At 35.6% G+C, this 22952-nt stretch overlaps 2 protein-coding genes across 3 annotated transcripts in view; one reads left to right on the top strand and one right to left on the bottom strand.

Moving 5' to 3' along the window:
- The window catches only part of SGK3 (serum/glucocorticoid regulated kinase family member 3), a 123804-nt gene that overhangs the window by 12905 nt on the left and 87947 nt on the right, over positions 1 to 22952 (bottom strand). Inside the window, exons 6-14 of one of the 2 annotated variants that reach the window (XM_069466430.1) lie at positions 19969 to 20056; positions 15165 to 15214; positions 14348 to 14386; positions 12585 to 12642; positions 9486 to 9569; positions 9258 to 9389; positions 4650 to 4762; positions 4519 to 4555; positions 3885 to 3971 (exon numbers count right to left, since the gene is read on the bottom strand). In XM_069466430.1, coding sequence (XP_069322531.1) covers positions 3885 to 3971; positions 4519 to 4555; positions 4650 to 4762; positions 9258 to 9389; positions 9486 to 9569; positions 12585 to 12642; positions 14348 to 14386; positions 15165 to 15214; positions 19969 to 20056 — 688 coding nt within the window. The remainder of the gene's footprint in view (positions 1 to 3884; positions 3972 to 4518; positions 4556 to 4649; positions 4763 to 9257; positions 9390 to 9485; positions 9570 to 12584; positions 12643 to 14347; positions 14387 to 15164; positions 15215 to 19968; positions 20057 to 22952) is intronic. The other variant, XM_069466431.1, reaches the window with a different exon arrangement.
- On the top strand, positions 6792 to 8061 carry LOC138381840 (nuclear pore complex protein Nup50-like). Its single transcript, XM_069466429.1, is given in 2 exon segments — positions 6792 to 7870; positions 7872 to 8061. Coding segments are annotated over 2 exon segments (1269 nt in total).

Here is a 22952-nt window from a genome sequence, read left to right on the forward strand (position 1 = left end):
GTTCGAGACCAGCCTGAGCAAGAGCGAGACCCCACCTCTACTAAAAATACAAAGAAATTATATGGACAGCTAAAAATATATATAGAAAAAATTAGCCGGGCATGGTGGTGCATGCCTGTAGTCCCAGCTACTCGGGAGGCTGAGACAGGAGGATCCCTTGAGCTCAGGAGTTTGAGGTTGCTGTGAGCTAGGCTGACGCCACGGCACTCACTCTAGCCTGGGCAACAGAGTGAGACTCTGTCTCAAAAAAAAAAAAAAAAAAAAAAAAAATTTGAAAATATATTACCTCTTCCCATGTGACATATATGTAAGGAAATAGTTTCTTCTTAAACTTTTTTGTGATCCAAAAAAATAGCAAAATATATAAAAAGGACATAATAACTTCCAATCACATTTAGATTTAGGTGACCAAAAACACTTGTGTTTGCTTTCTAAAAACCACAGGACTTAAGAAAGATTTTGAAACCAGGAGTGGTGGCTTGTGCCTGTAATCCCAGCACTTTGGGAGGCTGAGGTGGGAGGATTGCTTGAGGCCAGGAGTTCGAGACCAGCCTGAGCAACAGCAAGATCCTGTTTCTACAAAAAAATAGAAAAATTAGCTGGGTGTGGTGGTGCACACCTGTAGTCCCAGCTACTCAGGAGGCTGAGGGAGGAGACTTGCTCGAGCCCAGGAGTTAGAGGTTACAGTGAGCTATGATGACACCACTGCACTCTAGCCCAGAAGACAGAGGGAGACTCTGTCTCAAAAAAAAAAAAAAAACAAAACAAAACAACAACAACAAAAAGAGGAGAAAGGGGAAGGGGAGGAAAGGAAAAGAAGAGAAAGAAAGAGATTTTGAGAGAAGGATCAAGATGGCCAACTAGACACAAGTATTACGTGCCTTCTCAACAGAGAGGAACCAGAATAATAAGCAGATGCTCACATTTTGAACAGATCGTCTAGGAGAGAATGCTAGGATTCACCAGGGAAGCGATGGGAAGCACCAAAGTGGCTAAGCAGAGGGTTCAGGGCAACTTCCCCAGACAGGGACTGGCTAACAGGGGGGAGAAGCTCCTAGAGGGAGGAAACAGTTAAGAGTGAAGCCCCCAGGGCTCCACACTTCGAAACAAGTTTTTATGATCTTGGCTACAAGAGAACGCTCTATGCACGCAGGTCTCAGGCCTACCACAGGGTACTGCCTGGAGATTGCACAGAGTCGTTATTTTGTAAGGGAACCCACGCGGAATCCCATAGGCATCCAAGCCTAGAGCAGCTAGAGCTGGATGCCATTCTGAGAGCCTAGATACTGGGGAACTGCCTGTGTGCCTGCAGCTACTGTGTGGCTCGGAGGAGGGACAGAGGAGCCCAGCCGCTCCCACACACCACTGGGAAGGTCCCCACCGCTCTGCTGCAGAAAACCCAGAAAAAACTCTTTTGGACACTGGCCTAGGCAAAGAATTTATGACCCCAAAAGCAAATGTAATAAAACCAAAAACAGCCAAATGGGACTTAAACTAAAAATCTTCTGCACAGCAAAAGAAATTACCAAAACAGTAAACAGACAATCTACAGATCAGGAGGAAATATCCGCAAACTATGTATCTGACAAAGGACTAATATCCAGAATCTACAAAGGAACTCAAACAACTCAGTCAGAAAAAAGCCAACAAGCCTTTTAAAATGTGGGCAAATGACTTGAAAAGCCATTTTTCAAAAGAAGATATACAAAAGGCCAACAAATATATAAAAAAATGCTCAACATCAGTAATCATCAAGGAAATGCAAATTAAAACCACAATGAGATATCATCTTACTCCAATTGGAATGTCTATTATTAAAATGTCAAAAAATAGACGGTGTGGATACAGTGAACATAAAAACTGCTGGTGGGAATGTAAATTAGTACAATCTCTATGGAGATCAGTATGGAGATTTCTCAGAGAACTGAAATTAGATCTACCATTCAATCCTGCAATCCCACTACTGGGCATCTACCCAGAGAAAAAGAAATCATCGTATCAAAAAGATACCTGCACTCTTATGTTTATCACAACACAATTCACAATTGCAAAGATATGTAATGAACCTAAATGCCTATCAACTGATCAGTGGATAAAGAAAATGTGGTGTGTATATATGCCATGGAGCACTACTCAGCGATAAGAAAGAATGGAAAAATGTCTTTTGCAGAAACTTGGATGGAACTAGAGGCCATTATCCTAAGTGAAGTAACTCAGGAACAAAAAAATAAATGCCACATGCTCTCACTTATAGGTGGGAGCTAAATTATAGCTACACAAGGACACAGAGTGGTATAATGGACATTGGAGACTCAAGAAGAAGGAAGGTGGAAGGAGGTGAGGGATGAAAAATTACCTATGGGTACAATGTACACTATTCAGGTAATGGATACACTAAAAGCCCAGACTTCACTACTATACAATATATATATGTAATGAAATTCAACTTGTATCCTTTGAATCTATTTTAAAAAAGGAAAGAAAGAATGATTTTAACTATGAAATGAATATACATTCAATAAGAAATGTTTCTTCATGCATAAAAGAAAATAGTTATAAATATATCCAAGAGCTATATTAGATAGAAATAAAGAAAAAATAAGTTTCAAGATAAATAATTGTTATTTATAGATACTTTTAATTAAGTTTCTGATCTCGATTAGAAGGTTCATGTGAACTATTTTATCATGCATTTTCAATAATGTATTTGCAAATACTTCATGATAATAATGAAACATTACATGGCATCTAAGATCACTATAAATGCAACAATTTAAAATAAACTAAACATGTGTATGTGTGTGTGAAATGAGAATACTAAGGCTTTTTAAAAAATTATAATAATTTATTATCACAAATAGACATATTTTCTGCTAACAAACATGATTAGAGAATGGGATATTCTGGTTAATGAATTCTTTTTTTTTTTTTTTTGAGACAGAGTCTCACTCTGTTGCCCAGGCTAGAGTGAGTGCCGTGGCGTCTGCCTAGCTCACAGCAACCTCAAACTCCTGAGCTCAAAGAATCCGCCTGTCTCAGCCTCCCGAGTAGCTGGGACTACAGGCATGCGCCACCATGCCCGGCTAATTTTTTCTATATATATTTTTTAGCTGTCCATATAATTTCTTTCTATTTTTAGTAGAGATGGGGTCTCGCTCTTGCTCAGGCTGGTCTTGAACTCCTGACCTCAAACGATCCGCCCACCTAGGCCTCCCAGAGTGCTAGGATTACAGGCGTGAGCCACCGCGCCCGGCCAGGTTAATGAATTCTGATTCACTTTTTTTCCTCATCCATTGCTTTTTCTTCTGTTAAATAAACAGTTTTATTATAAAATATTACAACCATATAGAAAAATATAATAGAAACCAAGAAAAGCTGTGATCCAGATATAGGCAATGTTAATATTTTGCCATATTTGCTTTAGCTCATTTTAAAAAAACAGCTTTATTAACACCTTCACATATCACACAATTCACCCATTTAAAGTGTACAATTCAACGGCTGTTAACATATCCACAGAGTTATGCAACCATAATCACAGTCAATTTTAGATATTTTCATGACTGCTTCATGATTTTTTTGAAGGATTAGAAATATAATCAAATCTTTAAAGAACTGTATGTAGGTAAACTTAGCATTAAAAACAAGCATAATTTATCTTTGTTGGATTGTTCAAAAGGGCCTTGTAGTATCTCACAATCACAGTTAAAAATACCAACTATTAATAAACTCTGAATGCATAGAAGGGATGATTATCACTTGGCTGGAAGCTGAAATGACAGTTTTTATTCTACTTTTTATTTCAAATTTACATATGCAATTTGTGATTCATATTTGTATCTTACACATGATTATATGAATGACAAATGAGACATATTTCTTACCTCTGGTGTCCCACAAAATGTTGTGGTGGTATCAGAAATAGCAATTCCTTCTTTACAAAGCCCAAAATCTGTTAAGACAACATGTCCCTGACAAATACAGGGGCAAGAAGATAAAACAATGCAAGGATATAAATTGAAAATTTTTAAAACCTTTTTATTTGACATAATTATAGATCTACAGGAAATTGCAAAAATAATACAGAGAGTCCTTGCCCAGCTTCCCCAATGCTGACATCTCACATAATGGCAGTACAGTATCAAACAGGAAACTGATGTTGGTATAATACTGTTAACCAGACCATGAACCTTATTCAGCTTTCACTGTTTTTTACATGCATGCTTGCGTGTGTGTGTGTGTGTGTGTGTGTGTGTAGCTATATGTAATTACAGATATATTGATTTGTGAACTGTTCCATCACAAAGGACCTCCCCCATGCTACCCCCTTAACTTGTGCTATCTCCATGGACCCTGTCTCCTTGCAACCACTAATCTGGTCTCCATCTCTACAGTTTTGTCATTTTCAGAATGTCATATAAATGGAATCATGTAGTATGGAACTTTTGAGACTGACTTTTTTCCACTAACCATAACAGCAGCAACAAAATTGAGAACTACTAAAAAGAGAGCACTTACTACAGAATCCAGAAGAATATTTTCCGGTTTCAAGTCTCTATCAAATTAAAAGGAAAGAAAAGCAAAACTGAATGTAAACTGAAATAAAATATTAAAAAGACATTTTTACAAGTAATATTTTAAAATTTTACCTGTACACTATTTTTATGGAGTGTAAGTAACCCAATGCACTGGCAATTTCAGCAGTATAAAACCTAGCTCTGTGTTCAGGAAAGGATCGTTCTCTTTGTAAGTGAAAAAACAGCTGTAAAATTGGGGGTGGGGGAGAGAATGTTAGGCTCATTCACACATAGCATTAAACAAATATATTCTGTAAATACAAAGGTGGGAATTGTTTTTTGACTTTGAATGTGAGATAAAAATGCACCACAGAACTGTAACTCTCCTTCCTCCACGTTCTCCATCTAACAATCACTCTCTCTTTTCAACCACGTGTTTGTGAACCCTTGCTAACGTCTCTCATCTCCCATTTACCCCTCAATCCTCAATGCGGCAGTGTCCTCACCCTTCCAGGCAACTGTTTGGGAAAACATTATCAATGAAGACTTGATATTGCCATTCTGGACTATTTTTTTCATTTTAGAAAAACAAACCCTATGCAGAAATTGAAAATGAGTGGCCAGCAGAACATAGTCCACAGGTATAATTTGCTTGAGCCAAATACTGTTTTTAGAAAAATCTGAATTAGTTGATAACATTAAAACCTGGGAATTTGGGGGGTAACAATTCATAGTTTTGGTTTCTTCTGAAAAAGGGGGGGAAAAAAAGGGAAACTCTGAACCATTAGGCATAAATTCCAATCTGGTAGCGACTGGCTAGAGCTGAGCAACAGCTGGATTCTCCTCTCCAGTTCAACTCTTATTTGTTCACACTCTACTTTGCTCCAAAAAAGATATGAAGGAGCATACAAAAATAAGTATCACATGTTAAGGTTAAAATTAAGTATGAACGTCAGGGGGAAAATAAGAGCATATTAGTAGGGAACACACGATGAAACCACATTCCTTCTGCCTCTTTTTATCCTTTCTCATCTTTATTCCTTGTCTATCTATTGCCCCACTCAATTTCTCCTCCACCCAGCCTAGTATTCTATTACATTTCTTTTTTTTTCTCATTATCTTAGCCAAATGTTATCTTTTAGATGACAAGCCTACCTCTTTCCATCTTTCTTGCTCAGTTTACGAGCAGTCACTGTATAAAAAGGGCTCAGAAGCAAAGGCCTAAAACAGCATGAAGAAATCCCACATAAAGCAGGAAACTCACAGTAGGATTTAGTCTGCAGTTAGACGACTCACATGAACATTTCAAAGACAGCCTGGCACTTAAGAATGGGCTTTGCAGTCAGGATGTCTAGGTTAAATCCAGGGCCTGACACTTACTAGAACATTGTGACATTAAGAAAGTTTCTTAATCTCTGAGTCTCCATTTCCTTATCTACAAAATGGGTATTACACTGTTTATCTCCAAGAGTTGTGATGATTAACTGAAACAATGCATGTAAAATAACTGTAAAGTGCCAGGCCTCAAAAAAACTGTCATTAGCTCTTAGCACTCCGGCACACACAAAATAAAACAACAAACTTCAAGGTGGGAACATTGGGGGTCATCTTACAACACTGAATAAAGGTGCTGGGAAGACCCATAATCTTGCCTTGACCCTGAGGAGTCTTAAGGGACTTTTGCCATAAATGTAGGGAATTCAATAATGATTCTTTTGAGACTTTTCCCCAAAATGATCTCAAGGTATATCTGATCACCTTTTAGGATTGCAGGATAGAAACTACTCTTCTTTGTAAGTTCCTTTATTAAGTTCCTTTATTCTACAGTTAAACGTACTATAGTAAGGTTGAAATGTTCCTTTTCTCCTCTCTCTGCTCTGAGATTGGAAGATGGAAAGTCCCTTTGTAAAGATATGACAATATCTATGAGTTAAAATAATTTTTAGAGACATTCACAGGTCAAAGATCAAACAAATTAGAAAGGTGTGCTTTCCTCCCCGTTTTTTTCCGAATTCGTTTTGCGGGTAGATTCGTTAGGAAACGGCAGCCCGGGGCGTGCTGGGCGACTGGCCCAGCGATCTCGGCTGAGCAGACGGTTCTCCGCCCACCGCGGAGACGCGCCCGGGGACATGGTGTTTGAGACTCCGGCCTTGCCGAGCACGCAGTCCTCCCAGGCTCTCAGCGGGCTGGAAGTGACCAGCAGCAGCCTCAGACGCGAGCACCACGACTGCGACCCAGCGAGCGCTGTGGCGGCCGCCGGGGTGGTTTGAAAAAATGGCCAAAAGAATTGCCCAGAAGGAACTGACAGATAGGAACTGGGATCAAGAAGATGAACCTGAAGAGGTGGGTACATTCTCAGTGGCCAGTGAGGAAGTCTTGAAGGATAGAGACATAAAGAAAGAAAAGCGTAAACATGTTGGATTGGAATCTGATACTGGAGGAGCCTTTAAACCTTCGGTTGTGGCTTCTGGAGGAGGAGGGTTTTCGGGATTTGGTAGTGGTGCTGGAGAGAAGCCTCAGGAAGCAATGTCAAATGGAAACAGCCTAACTAGCAGCCCTCCCTTCACCAGTGCAGGGGTGGCAACAGAGACCAAGGCAGCCTCTGGTTGTGTTGCTGCAGACGGCTCTACCACCTTGGTTGATAAAACGGTTTCAAATGCCAAAACTAACAGCCACAGTCAGCAGCCTTCCTCCTCTGGCCTTGCTTCTAGTGAAGCCTATGCCAGCAATCCTTGGAACAAGCAGTTGACTGTCTTGAACTGCTGTGTTCGGGATTGGATAGCGAAGCATGTGAATGCAAGCCCACTGTGTGATCTAACACCTGTCTTTAAATACTATGAGAAATATTTAGAGAATATTATACAGCACCACAGAAACTATGTCAGTTGTAATTATCCAAGTGAAACTAACAAGATGGTGGTTGAAAAGCAGTCTTCTCCACTATCTGGTTCAACAAAATTACAGGAAGAGTCAGCACATTTGTTTCATGGCAAGAAAACTGAAGATACATCTGAAAAGAAGACCGAGGTTGTGTCTGAAAAGAAAATGGACCCATCACTAGGAGCAAAAAGTGCCTCATTTAATTTTGGCAAGAAAACCGACAGCTCTGCTTTGGGCTCATTAAGCTCTGGCCCCCTGGCTGGATTTTCATTTTCCTCTGGAAACTCCAGTTTATCTGGCAAAGGTATTGCCCAGAATAAACCAGTTTCTCTGCCATTTTCCACTAAAACATTGGAGAGCCAAGCAGAGGGTGGCAGTAACGATTGCAAAGGTGGAGATGAAGAAGGGAATTATGAGCCACCCAAAGGAGTAGTTACTGAAGTAAAAGAAGAAGATGCTTTTTACTCCAAAAAGCAATGTATTAATTCCATCCAATATGCCATGTACCAGAACAAGGAAAAATAATGTACTTATTGTCTGTGTTCCAAATCTACCAACTGATGAGAAGAATGCCACTATCCCAGTTACCATGTTAATTTGGGTAAAAACTAGCAAGGATGCAGATGAGTTGCACAAAATTTTACTGGAGGAAAAGGATGCCTGAACACATGAAGTCAACTGAGGAATTATTGCCAAGTTGCTGCTTCTCCCAACAACCCTTAGTTTTTCTTCTCTTCTTACTTTGACATTCTAAGAACTTACAGATAACTTAAAATTTTTGTGAGGAAGATTAATATGGCCAATAAAACCTTTAAATATTAAGTGTCAAGAAACTGTATTCTCCCTTCTTAACACTATCTAATATGTAGAATACATTTGAATGAATTTTTTTACGAGATTTTTTAATGTTCATTTGTTTATTAAACTAACCATAAGTGATTTCAGAAAGAACAGAAAAGTGTGAGGGTTGAGAAGTAGAGGAATTGGAATGGTCATTTGTCTAAATCCTGGAATCAGATTGCTTGAGTTCAATTCCTGCCTCTAATATTTACTAATCACAAGACTTCCACAAGCTACCTAGCTTCTCTGTGCCTCCATTTCTATAGTAAGATTGTTGTGAAGATAATACACACAAAACCAGAGTGCTGGGCACATAATGATAATCAATACATGTTAGTTATTACTGTAATTATTATTATAATAGCAACATTTCCAATAGCATATTTCAATATCCCTCTGAATCAGCGTTTTGGGGGAATATTAATAGATTTGGTTCAAACAAAAATGGGGACTACACAGTAAAAAAAAAAAAAATCTTTTAAGATATCCTGGCTTTGCTTAAGGCAGAACTTTTGTCTTTAACATGCTGAGACATACTGCAAATCACCAAGAAAGGGATATAACATGAAACATTTCCCCAACTGACTTCACCACATCGTCCTTTATTAGAGGACCATCTCATCTGTTTAATACTAATAGTTTGCACATTTTAGAAAATGACAAGCTGGCGTAATATTTATATGCAACTGTTGGAATAATTATCTAAATTACAAATGTTTTATTCTAATATTTTGATCTATTATTCTTGCTATATATCTTGGTGACAAATCTGTCCATGAAGTCTGAAGCTTCATACCAAGGTTCTTCTTTTATGAACTTTCCCAACCATACCAGGTGATTACGAGCCCTTTGTTACGTTTTTCCACATCTTGCACTGTACTTAGTACCTGGAATATTATTGCTACTCAACAAATAGCTATTAATAATGCATTGTCCTTCTAAAACTTACAAGAAAAGAAAAACTCTGACTTTGTGCTATTTTTTCTAAATTACTAATATTAGAAAACTAATAAAACTCACCTCCCCTCCATTAACAAAATCCAGAACAAAATAAAGCTTTTCAGTTGTTTGGAAAGAATAATGTAATCCAACCAAAAATGGATGTTTCACATTTTTCAAAAGCACATTACGTTCAGCCATAATATGTTTTTGCTGGAAAAAAAAGTAAAGGATCAATTGTATTATCTACCAAAAAAAATTCTGTTAGTTGAGAAAATGGGCTTAAGACAATAGCTATTATAATTTTACCTCTTTTCTGTTGAGAACTATTTTTTTCTGTAACACTTTGACAGCATAAAATTTTCCATCCAGTTTCCGTTTTGCAAGAAGAACCTGTTGACAGTTAAACATTATGCATACTATTAGAAATGTCAACATTCTGATGGGAATACTTCACTTGTCAATAATCAATACTTCTTAAATTGTGTAAAAAAAAAAGTCTACAAGGGACCTATATATCTTTTTGGTTTGAAAATAGAGAACCATTGAATTTATTTCTATAATTCCACTTTTCTCTAAATATTTTCATTTGTTATTCAAAAAGATGGAGTGAAAACATCTTCAGGGTGAGAATGTCTTCTGCTCAATCGTTAGCATTTTTCTTTTGTTTTCTACAGCATTTGACTCTGTTGAACGTTCCTTCCTAAAATTTTTCCTTTTCTTGACAACTCTCATCTGCCTGATCTTTCCTTCTCCAATATTTTGATTGGTTCATCTTTAAGTAAATCCTGAGAAAATAACTCAAAGAATGTGGCAATTAGTAGGCACTGATTCCCTTTAAGTAGGTTATTTTTTCCCAATAGAATGACAGATTTGGAGAACAGACATAAAGTTAAGTAAATGGGTAAATGAAAAGTGGAACTAAGACCATACACTGGAGAAGACTTTAGAATAAATGTTAGATTGCCATTATTCATAATTAGTTTATCACATATATTTTTCTTCTTTTCAAACAGATTGTGAATTTGCATTTGTTCTTCCTTCTTTTTGTGTATTCTGCTTTGTGTTGAATTTTGTTTCTAACCATTTTGAAAATTTTAAATTTTTATTAAACATAGCATACATATGGAAACACTCAAAAATTATTACAGCTCAATAAATTATTACAAAGTGAACACACCTATGCAACCACCAGGTCACAAAATAAAACAGTAGCCTGAAGCCTTCCTTTTGCCCCATCCCAATCCTGACTCATCTCTCTCAGGCTCCAAGGTAATGACTACCATCTCAACTTGCAATAACACAGGTTAAGTTTTGCCCTTTTTTGAATTTCAGGTTATTAGAATCATAAAGTTGTCTCTGTCTTACTTCTTTCACTCTTAACGTATATAAGTTTCATTCATGTTGTGGCATGTGGCATAGTTTTCATATTTTTATTGCTGTGCAGAATATTATATCATTACCTGACAGACCACAATGTATCCCTGTTTTGTTGGTAGGTATCTGGATTGTTTATCAATAATGATGCTATGAACACTCTTGCATATATCTTCATAGCACATGTGCATTTCTGCTGGATGTGTAGCTAGGAGTAGAACCAATGTGTCATAGGTAATGCACATATTTAGCTTCAATAATTAACACCAGTTTTCAACAGCATAAAAAACAAAACATCTAGGAATAAATCTAATTAAAGTTGTATAAAAATTCTAAACAGATAACTATAAAATATTGAGAAAAATTAAAGATGAGCTAAACTAACAAAGAGATACACCCTGGCATGGATTGGAAGACTCAGTATTGTAAAGCTGATGATTCTCCAAACTGAGCTACAGATTCAATGCAATCTCAATAAAATTCCAACAGAATTTTTACAGAAATTGACATGCTGATTCTGAAATTTATATAGATATGCAAAGGGTTAAGAATACCCTTTTGAAGAAAAAGGAGGGAGGACTTACTTGTTCTGCTGGATATCAAGCTACAGTTGTTAAAACAATGTGGCATTGGTGCCAGGGGAAACAAATAGGCCCATGAAACAAAATATAAAATCTAGAAACAAATACAAAACATAGTATCTAAAAACAGTCCTGTGACTATCTGGACAGCAGATACATGATGAAGGTGGCCCTGGAAAAAATAGTCTTTTCATAAATTGTGTGGGATCAGCTCGTTATCCACATGGAAGAAAATGAACTGTGACTCTACACCTCGCATTATGTGCAAGAACCAATTCTTGATAAACTCTAGATCTAAATGTGGAGTTTCCAAAACATAGGGCCTTTTTTTTTTTTTTTTTTTTTTTTTAGACAGGAACTTGCTATGTTGCTCAGGCTAGTCTCAAACTCCTGGGCTCAAGTGATCCTCCCACACTAGCCTCCAGAGTAGCTGGGACGACAGGTATGCACCATGGAATCCAGCTCAGATAATGCTTTTGTTTCTAATAACAAATAATCTCTAGCATCCCAGTAGAATTTGGGGCATGTTAAGAACAGGATTCATTTCTAACTTTCTATGGTTTATAGTAGCACAATGTCCAGCAAGTAGCAGGTGGACAATATATATTTGCTGCATGAATAAACACAGATGGGTTTAACTGTATGGCCATAGTTTCTGGTCTCAAGGGAACTCAGAAAACAAACTAGAGTTACCAAAACCTATGTATGTAGCAAAATACAATAAAACATATACATATTCATTTTTACTACAGATTGAAGTATAGTGCAAAAAAAGCACTTAAATATGTATTTGATGATTCTGGTAACTTCATCTATGATGCTTTCCTGATGTCCCTGGCCTTAAGTGATTCTCCTTCCTTGGTATGGCTATACTGTGAAATTATGTGATTCATCTGACACTGTAAGAGAATAAGCGGGGTCTTCATACATTCCTTTCCTTCCCAAACTGTTATTTACACAGCTGCTCATTTTTGTCTTTCCAGCTTCAGCTTGCATAGAACATCTTCCAAGACACCATCCTTGACCAACCCATCTCAGGCAGGGGGACTTTCCCCTAGCTGTCTACTGCCCTCTCTCACTTCACCCTAGTCTTCGTTTCCTTCCTGGCCATTACTATTTTTATTATTTACTTGACTGAGTATTTTTAATTGACTGTTTCCCTCACCAGGTTATAAGCATCACAAAGGACGTAACCAAGTCAGTTTCTGTCAGTATCTAACCAGGGCCCAGTAGGGTGCTTGGCACAGATATTAACAAGTATCTTTTGGATAAACGAACTTTATTTTAGAATTTGAATAGATGCCTTATCTCCCTAATTATTGTTAGTACTTTGAGGGTGGGGGAAGTAACTTAGTTCTATATCCTGCATACCAAAAAGTCCTGTGGCTCACACAGAGAAAGCATGCATTCCTTCAGTACTTACTGAATGAGAAAATAAAAACATTCTTACCTTGCCAAAGCTGCCTTTTCCAATAACTTTTAAGAAGTCAAAGTCGGTTGGTTTAGCACTGAAATAAATTAACAATAACAAGAATTAGCCCCCTAAAAACTGGAAAGATAATTAATTTTTAAACATTTCTTAGCACCTCACTTTTTATTAAGTAAATATTAGGCACAAAACACTTCCGCAGGATGACTCCAGCTTTCCCACTGGTAGTAACTCATCTTTATTATCTAACAGGTAATATCAATAGTAGTAATAACTACTTTCTGATTAAACATTTTATAACTGTAAATCTCATTAAGTTGTCCTTAAGAGTGATTTCAGTAATATTCTCTTTGGGAGAAAAGGATGTATGTATATGCTACATATATGGTTTTGAATTCAAAGTAGCCTCTGTCTAAACCAATTTTATTAAACAAGAACCAATGCTGTTAATGAGGATACTGAATATGTAAATTAGCAATACATTCCAAGGACTACCTAGTATCTGGTAATTCTTCTGAAAAGGAAGTTCCTAGTTGGAACACCTAGTAAAGATGCTATGAAAATTTCTGATGGAGAAAAAAGTTACCACAGTGTTTTACATATAAATCACCTACTGTACATTAAAGATCAAAGACCTCTCTGTTTATTCTCATGGATGGTAACACAGGAAAGCCAGGAATAGAAAAGCCAGAAGGAATATTAAGACTGCCCTTTTATTTATGTTAGCCTATCAGGTAAAAATAGCATTGGTTTTATGTAGGCAAGAGCTCACAGCAGCAGAAAGTTGAGCTTAAGCAGCCAGAAGAGCCATTTCCTCCAACACAGCCTGAATTCCTAAGTTGTACTAGGGAGAAGGGGATGATTCCAGTAAGATTTAAAATTTGCTTTAACAGGAGGATCCCTTGAGCTCAGGAGTTTGAGGTTGCTGTGAGCTAGGCTGACGCCACGGCACTCACTCTAGCCTGGGCAACAGAGTGAGACTCTGTCTCAAAAAAAAAAAAAATAAAATTTGCTTTAATTCATTATCAAAATTAATAGTTAATTCAAACATGAGAGTAACACCAGGGCCAGGTTAAATAATAAAAGGATTAGTGAGATAAATAGTTAACTACATTTAGGTGTTTTCCTTCTTCAAAAACCTGCTCTTTGGACTCTCTTATTCTTTAATGATATGCTGAGATATCGAGATAATTGTTTAAACAAATGTAGAGTGAAAAACATGCAAATAGCTCAACCATAGTAAATAAGGTAAGTGAGGCCATAGCCACAGCCCCATTGTTAACTGCCCGTGATGAGCCTTAACTAAAACCAAATTTTTGCTCAATGCTATGAACAGAAAACAATGCTCAAAACCAAACTCTTCTAGTTAGCATTCTATTTCTTTGCTTTCCTTTGCAGCAAAACTCCTCAAATAAGTTTTGAAAACTCACTGTCTCTACCTGCTGTCCTCCTCTAGTTCTCTCGTGAACCCTTTCCTACCAGGGTCTTGCACCCACCACACCATGCACACTGCTCATAAAGATCACCAATGACTTAAGGAATCTAGTGGTCAATTTTCAATCTTCATCTTACTTGCACTAACAGCAACATTAACAGAGTTAATTACTCCCTTGTCCTTGAAACATTTTCTTTCCCTGATTTTGGGAAACCATATTCCTGGTTTTCCTCCTGTCTTACTGACTACTCTTTCTCTGTCTCCATTACCAGTTATTTCTTGACTGCACGATGTTGAACTGTCCCAGGACCCAATCCTTAGACCACTTCTCCCATCTGTCTATACTCACTCTCCAAGAAGACCAAGAGGGTAGAGAAAGCCTGGTGTCCTAGGATGAAAGAATACTTTAGAATTAATCCAATAAATCTGTGCAGATAATTCAAATAAGGACAGCAACACTACACTCCTCCAACCCATGGCAGATATCACTAATCATTCAAGACATTCTTCAAACTGAGCTAAGCAGCCCTGGAATCCTTTGTACTGAGTCTTCTAGGTGTTCATTTCCAATGAAGTGCTAGAGTTGACATTTGAGATGAAGTCTATACCTTCCAACCCTGGTTTTGTTCAGCATTTCTCAGACTATGTTTCTCAAAATGTTTCTCCACCGTCCCAAATAAATATGGGAACATGGGGAGAAACTAAATAAACAAAGTTTAATAGCCTTTACTATGCTTATGTCCATCATGACTCTTCTGGATCAACCTGGCTAACAAGTAGGGTGTACCAAGAGTATCAACCAGGCCTGCAAGGGTGCTTTCTGAGTACCTCACAGGTACCTCATAGGACTCATGGTCCCCTGGGAAGTATGGTCAACTGATCCCACCCCCACCACACATACACAATAAGACTAGAAAAGCGACAACGACAAAACAGCAGGACCCAATGAAAAATTTGTGGATTAAAACTCCTCAGGACTCTACTGAAGCAATGAAAAGTTAGAGCAGTAAATTAGTCAAGCATATGATAGTGCTATATTCACTGTAACTATGGTTATATTTCATAGGCTTCCAATTAAAATGGTATAATTATGCATATCTGCATACTCTCAAAAAAGATCTTCCTAAAATTTAGTTAAAGGATTGTTTGAAATAAATTAAACCTACTGAGGATTTCCAGATGGTCCCAGGTTGATGTTTTGTGAGGTAGAATGTAGCTGTTTGGATGGGGAAAAAAACAACATTCTTATTAGAGCTTCAAAAATTATTAGTCAACATTTAGAAATAAAATACATATAACTGTACCACAGATATTTGGTATATTGTCAGGCTAAAGAAATCTAAGGTTTTAATAAGCGTATAGACTTATTTGGAAATATATATAATTGATATAAATATAATTATTATCATAACTTTCAGAAACAGTTGTAAGGAAAAAAGTAAGCCAGGAATCAACCTCAAAGTTGGCAAATGATGAAGCAAACCGGGAAAGCTCCTTGGAAGAGGTGGGTTTTGAAACCATAGTTTAAGAGGTATCATTTTAATATTGAAAAAACTGGTTTAAAATGGCTGTTTTTCAAATAGCTTATTAAAGACAGAAAATGATAGGATGATGATGATTGCAAATGCAGGATTTCAGTTTTAATTTGATGGCAGGTAAATATGGACGAAGCAAATATAGACAGCAGTGCTTGTCCAATTCCAGCATTGTGGTAGCCCCAACATTTTAGAAAGCATTTCCTCTTTGCAACAGTTACAATATAGTAAGTTTAATCTCTGGTATTAATTTAGAAGCAAATTTTTACTTACCTAGTATGCATAAAGCAATTTAACTAATAGAAGATTCTAGTTCACTAATAATTAGCCAGAAATTTAACTCAAAATTTCGAAAGATTAATCTAATAATCCTGTTAGAATGAGCACTTTTTATAAAAGCCAAGTGTAGGTGAATTCTGCTTCACATAAATTCACTTTAAAATTCTTTATACATTCAGAGAATTAAATCAGTTATAAATATCGCAGGTAAGTAAGTATACTTTTACTAGTTCCTTATATAATTATGTATCATGTAAGTTATAAATACAAAAAGCTTTTAAAAACTTCTCATTAATCAGAATCAAAAAAATTTTACTTTGTTCTATTTCTTATAGACATATGTAATATACATTTTAACTTAAATTCATTTCAAATTTATAACCTTCAAAATACAAACTATTTTTAAAAATAAAGGGCAAATACTGTCCTTCAAAAGTTCTTAAGTATAAGTTTCTTATGAAACAACAACACTGGCACCAGCATTTTGGTTACAATTCAAATTTACTTCCTCCTGATACCTGCATATGAAAAATCCTCATGTAATAAATTTTCAATTCCCAGAAGACAGAAATATATGAAACTTATGACAATATAGCACAAAACAAAAAAATTTATAAATTTCACTAAATGAGATTGGTCCTGTTGTGGCTTAATTTTAACATGAGAGTAGCCTTTTTTGTTTAAATATTACAGTGTTCCATAGACTCTGACAATGTAATTCAAAGTAAGTTGTAATTTCAATACACATATTCTTTTAATGAATGTGCAGATAACTGGATCAATTTTCCATTCAATAAACCTTTCTTAAATAGATGAGAGAAGAGAATTAAATAAACATGAATTAAACAACATGGACAACTTGTCCCCTGAATTACGTTAATATGTAGCTAAATTTTTATTATTTGGCAATGATTTCCCTAATGGAACATGTTTCTGAAATGATGAAAATTATTCAGATGAGACAATTGTTTACCATATCTATTTCTAAAGATGGTAATCCAAATTAACAGTGAGATATAATTTATTAACAAAATGAACACTAACTGAGATCATAAGTTTCTTGACTTCTCTTGGCCACTATTTTTTCTCTTTATAAACAGGGGTCCAGGTACCTTCTAAGATATTCCAGTTGGAATTTCACTTAGTTATCCTCTTAACAGTCCTTAATAAACAGCTATTAACTGTAAGACAAAGTATGGCTCTTTTCTTTCATTGAAGAGATTCTTGAATTCTTGAAGAGATTTTTTTTTTTTTTTTTTTTTTTTTGAGACAGGGTCTCACTCTGTTGCCCAGGCTAGATAGTACAGTGGTATCATCATAACTCACTGCAACCTCAAACTTCTAGACTTGAGCAATCCTTCTGCCTCAGTCTCTCAAGTAGCTGGGACTACAGGTGCACAATACCATGCCCAGCTGATTTTTCTATGTTTTGTAGATACAGGGTCTTGCTATGTTGCTCGGACTGGACTTGAACTTCTAGCCTCCAGGAGTGATCCTCCCGCCTCAGCCTCCCAAAGTGCTAGGATTACAAGCGTTAGCCACTATGCCAGCCTGAAGAGATTCTTTTTGTAAATATTTTTAAACTTCAAGAGAGTCTAGTCCAAGTTTCAGACATTATGGATGAAAAAAGGAAAAAAAGTAACAAAACTCAGATCTAAAGCCAACAGTGGCTGGACACAGTGGTTTATGCCTGTAATCCTAGCATTTTGGGAGGCCAAACTGAGAGGATCACTTGAGGTCAGGAGTTCAAGACCAGCCTAAGCAAGAGCAAAACCCTGTCTCTACAAAAAAAAACAAAGAAAAAAAATTAGTCAAGTGTGGTGATGCGTGACTATAGTCCCAGCTACTCGAGAGGCTGAGGCAGGAGGATCCTCTGAGCCCAGAAGTTTAAGGTTGCAGTGAGCTATGATGATGCCACTGCACTCTAACCTGGGCAACAGAGTGAGATCCTGTCCCCAGAAAAGACATAAATAAATAAAAATAAAGCTAATAGTGGCAGAAAAGCGGCCAGAACCCAGGAATCTCTCAGTTTGGTTACTTCTTCAAAGCCAGCTGTCTCCTGTAGCAAGGCAAGACATTCTTCAAAGGACCCAAACCTACTTACTCTCACATTGGTAGCAAGCAAAACACAGAAAATCACAGTTACATAGATTTTAGTCCTTAAAATGTTATTTGAATAGTTTAGTCTTTTTCAATTAAAAATATGTACTCACAGTTAGAAAATACAGAAGGTATGAGGAAAAAGATATTTTTAAAATTCGCAACCTCACCAACATATGATTTTGTGAATATATGCAGTAATTTCACATAGTCTTTGCATATTTTTTGAACTGACTATAATTCACACTGTGTGAATATGCATAAAAATTTTATATGCTTATTTCTCATAAGCTTTCACTTATGTCAAAGTTTAAATATTACCTTCAAATATAATTTAAAATGTGTAATATATACCAACAGATTTGATTTGATTGATGACTATTAAGGTTCTAATTTTTTATAACAGATCACACCAAAACGAACATCTTTGTTTTTTCTGTGTGAAGGATTATTTCATTGGCATCAATTCCTATGTGAGATGAATATGTTTATATTTGATACATATTGCTGAACTGCTTTCCAAAAGAGCTGCATAAAATTACCACACCAGTGATGCCCAAAGTGCTCGTTGTACCTTACCCTTATCAGTCCTACAGTATTTATTTACTTTACATTTTTACTAATTTGATGGAGAAATACAAATCTCTCCTTCAAAAATTTCATTTGCTATTACCATCAAGGGTGAACATTTTCTCATATATTTTTTTTTACTAAGAGTACTCCTTCACGTTCCTTTTACTTTTAAGTACTAGAGTATTAAGTATCCTTCTATTCAAAAACCCATTTGTATGAGTTTTTTACATAGATGCTATTTCTTCTTATGTCTTGTTACAAATGTTTTCCCAGTTTATTGTTTCTTTTTTGACCAACTATAAAAATACATATCTTTTTACATTGTCCTAGGAGTAACCATGTCATAGACACAAAGGTTAAACTTGTTCTCGTAAGTGAGAATCTTCTTGGGGCATCAGAGAAGGAAAATCACTACTTTCCATCAGTCACAAAAAAGGAGTATGTCTTTTTTCCAAATAAAGATTTTAGCTCTAGGACAGTCATGTTCTAATGCAAAACATTATCTTTTAAATCACAAAAACAAAACCATAACAAAATTAAAAGACATTATAAAGAAAAATGTGCTTCAACGCAACACCTCTAATTTTCACGTATGTATTTAATAATAGCTACAAAAAGTTTGAATTATAAAGATACTATCATATTTATATTACATTTGTAATTATAATTTTAATTGCTACATAACACATTGAGTTAAATTATCATAATTTACCTTTTCCACATAACTTTCTAAGATAAATGTTGAAAACGTCTTCATCATAAGGCACAGTTTATTCTACTTATTATTAGTTTAAATAATGGGAATACCCTATTCTCTACTAGGAACACACATTGATTATGTACATATACCACAGAAATAAAAGTTAACTGATGCCAACTGGTATGAGTATACTGATTGCTCTATGTATAACAACTTGACAATGCAGAGGAGGTATGTCATATTACGGTTGAAATGGCCTTTCCTGCTGGCCAAAATTCAAAACAATAGTTTCAAGTATGGTGAAGATGATAAAGATATGTAACGATCAAAAAAGTGAACGATCAAAAAGACAAAGTGAAGAAAGCAGAATATAAAATTGTATATACTATATAATTTTCATTAGATAATTAAAATTAAGATAATTTTTATCTAAGATAAACTTAGATAATTATATTAAGAGAAGATTAGAAAGAAAATCACTAAAATGTTAAAAATTACTAGAACTGGGTGGTGAAAATATGGGTAATACTTTTCTTCTTAACTGCTATTTTTGAATTTTTAATTAACCTGTACTAATTATAAAAAGTACTCATTATAAATTTTATAAGAAATAGTGATCAGTAAGAGGTGTATACATTTGTCTTTATGTATTTTACATAGTTAAAACTCTATTACAAATGAAGTTACTTCATTTTAAGTATGTATTGCCCTAAAATTGCCACTAATTTCATGTTTGGGGGAATGGTATTTTTTTCTGTTAAAAAATACAATTCCTCTTACTACCTTCTGAATACTTCTTTCATCCTCATCTTCAGATGGATCTGACTGATGTTTTGGACTGTCCATTTGAAGGAATGCTCTGACATCTGGACTAAAAACAAAAATTAACTTTATTATAACTTCAAAAGCATTTCTACAGCTTTTCTCCTTTTTAAAATAAAAATCAAAATATAAAAAGTTATATTAGCACTTATAGTAAGCCAAACAAAATCTATTAATATTATTATAAAAGGAATAAGCAAATTTTTTTTTTTAAAATAGGGAAACCAACAGACAAATGGGCAAAGGTATAAACAGGAGGAGAAAACCCAAATGGCAAGCACATTTGTGAAAATGTCTAACTTCACTAATAATCAGAGAAATACAAATTAAAATGATAATAACATACTGTTATGTCCATTAACTGGCAAAAGTTAGAAAGATAATACCAAAAGTTGGTAACGATATAGGGAAAGAGACGCCCTCATGTATTGCTGATGAGAATGTAGAACAAGACAACTTTTCTGAAAAGCAATCTGGCAATACTTGGTAAAACTGGGCATGCATTTTCTCTGAGCCTGGAAATTGCAGTTCTAGGGATAGAAACAATAGAAAAAATTATGTACGGGTCCAGTGAAAGGCGTGTAACCATGACACTCATTGCAGCATTCTTTATAGTAGTGAATTAGAAGCAAAACAGGCATCTACCCCCAGGGAAATAAGTAAATCAACTATGGTAACGGTCTACAGAGACTACCAGTCAACAGCCAGAAACAAGGAACTACACTCAGGACCATTTACATATATAGACCTAAAGTGCCAGTCAGTCTGACAAGGATCTATAGATATCCAAGGACATACAGCGAACATATTTAAGTGGGTATCAACAGTGAGGATAAAGAAATAGGTATGAAAAATCAAGGATAAAGAGGAAAAAAATGGACTAAAGAGGGGCCGTGCATGGATTAATGACGATACTGAGAAATGATTCAATCTCTATACCTGGTACCTCCTCCCCAATTTGTTCTTAATAATGAAATACAAACAATATACACATTCATTGTAGGGAATTCACAAGATAAAAATTCTTTTTAGAAAGGGGAGGGCTGGCATGAATGTAAAATGGTGCAGCCACTGTGAAAAACAGTTTGGCAGTTCCTTGAAAAGTTAAATAGAGTTATTATATAACCCAGTAATTCCACTCCTAGGCATATATCCAAGAGAAATAAAAACATATGTTCACACAAAAACTCATATGTGAATACTCATAGAAGCATTATTCATAATACCTAAAAAGTGGAAACACCCCAAATGGCCATCAACGGATGAATGGATAAACAAACTATGGTATTATCCATACAACGGAATATTAGTCAGCCATAAAAAGGAATGAAGTACTAACACATGCTACACCATGAATAAACCTCAAAAACACAATGCTAAATGAACACAGGCAGGAAAAAAGGTCACATACTGTATGATTTCATTTTAAATGGTATGTTCAGAATAGGCAAATCTATAGAGACAAGAAGCAGAACAATGGTTTCCAAGGGTTGGGGGAAGAGATAATTTGGAGGTAGTTTCCTTTTTGGGCGGCTGGAAATGTCACCTTAGACTTTGGGGTGATAGAATTAGATAGTGATGATGGTTGTACAGCTTTGTGACTTTACTAAAAACCACTGAATTGTACATGTTAAAATAGTTAACATGGGGAATTTTATCTCTATAAAAGGTAGGTGTAGGGGTTTTCAATGTTACCACACAGAAGGCAATCACTATTAACATTCTGGCATATTTTATTTCAGTCTTTTTCTCTGCACAACTAAGATCACACTATACTTAAATTTTTATCTTGTTTTTCACTTAAAAATTACATTATACACATTCCCCCATGTTGTTAAAAAGTCTTTGCAAACAAGAACTTTTGATAGATGTATGATGTTGTACAATATAAATGCACTAAAAGTTACTCAATGATTCTTTCACTTTAGGAAAGGCATATATCTGACTTTTTACCACAGAACTTCATTACTATAAATAATGCTGCAATCAGCCATCTTTGTGCTTATACTAGAACTGCATTTATGATTTTCAAGACAGATTTTTAAAAATAAAATTACTGGGCAGAATTATAAACAATGTTACAGCATTAAATAGTTTGTTAAACTGATTTCCAGAGAGGTTATACCAATTTACACTCCCCTAGCAGTATATGAACATCCTGAAGACTCTGCCAGCCTTGGTTCCCATTAAATGTTACATTTTATATTAATGTGTTTGTTAATTTGATAAGTGAAAAATTGCATTTTAAACAAAAGGTACCAGTTTTTGGTATTAAGTGAAATGCAAATTAAAGTAACAATAAGATACCACTAACCACTCACCAAAATGGCTAAAATGGAAAAGACTAACATTACCAAGTGTTGGTGAGGAAGCAAGGTGATTTCATACACTGATGGTAGAAGTGTAAAATTGGTACTATCACTTTGGAAAACTATTTGACATTATCCATTGAGGTTAAACATATATATACCCTCCCAATCCAGAAGTTCTACATCAAGATACATCAGAAATGTTTGCATATTTGCACCAAAAGATATGTTAATGGTGATATTATTTATAATAGCCAGAAAATGGAAACAACTCAAATGTCCATCAGTAGAATAGATAAATTGTGGTATATTCATATAATGGAATGTTATATAGCAAAGGAAATAAACTACAGCTACCTGCAACAACATGGATAACTCTCTCATTGTTGAAAATAAGCCAGCCAGATAATACATAGTATATAATTCCATTTATATAAAGTTTAAAAACAGGGCACACTATGTTGTTAAAAATCAGAATAGTAGTTACGTTTAGGAAGAAAGGAAAAAATAGAGATTGAAAGAGGACGTATGAGGGGCTTCAGGGATGTTGATAATATTCTATTTCTTGGCCTGGTGGGGGTGGGGGGGTGACAACTCAGGTGTGTTCACTTTCTGATAATTCATGGAGTTGTACAG

This window comes from Eulemur rufifrons, chromosome 3, assembly GCF_041146395.1.
Source record: "Eulemur rufifrons isolate Redbay chromosome 3, OSU_ERuf_1, whole genome shotgun sequence".
Lineage (NCBI taxonomy): Eukaryota > Metazoa > Chordata > Mammalia > Primates > Lemuridae > Eulemur > Eulemur rufifrons.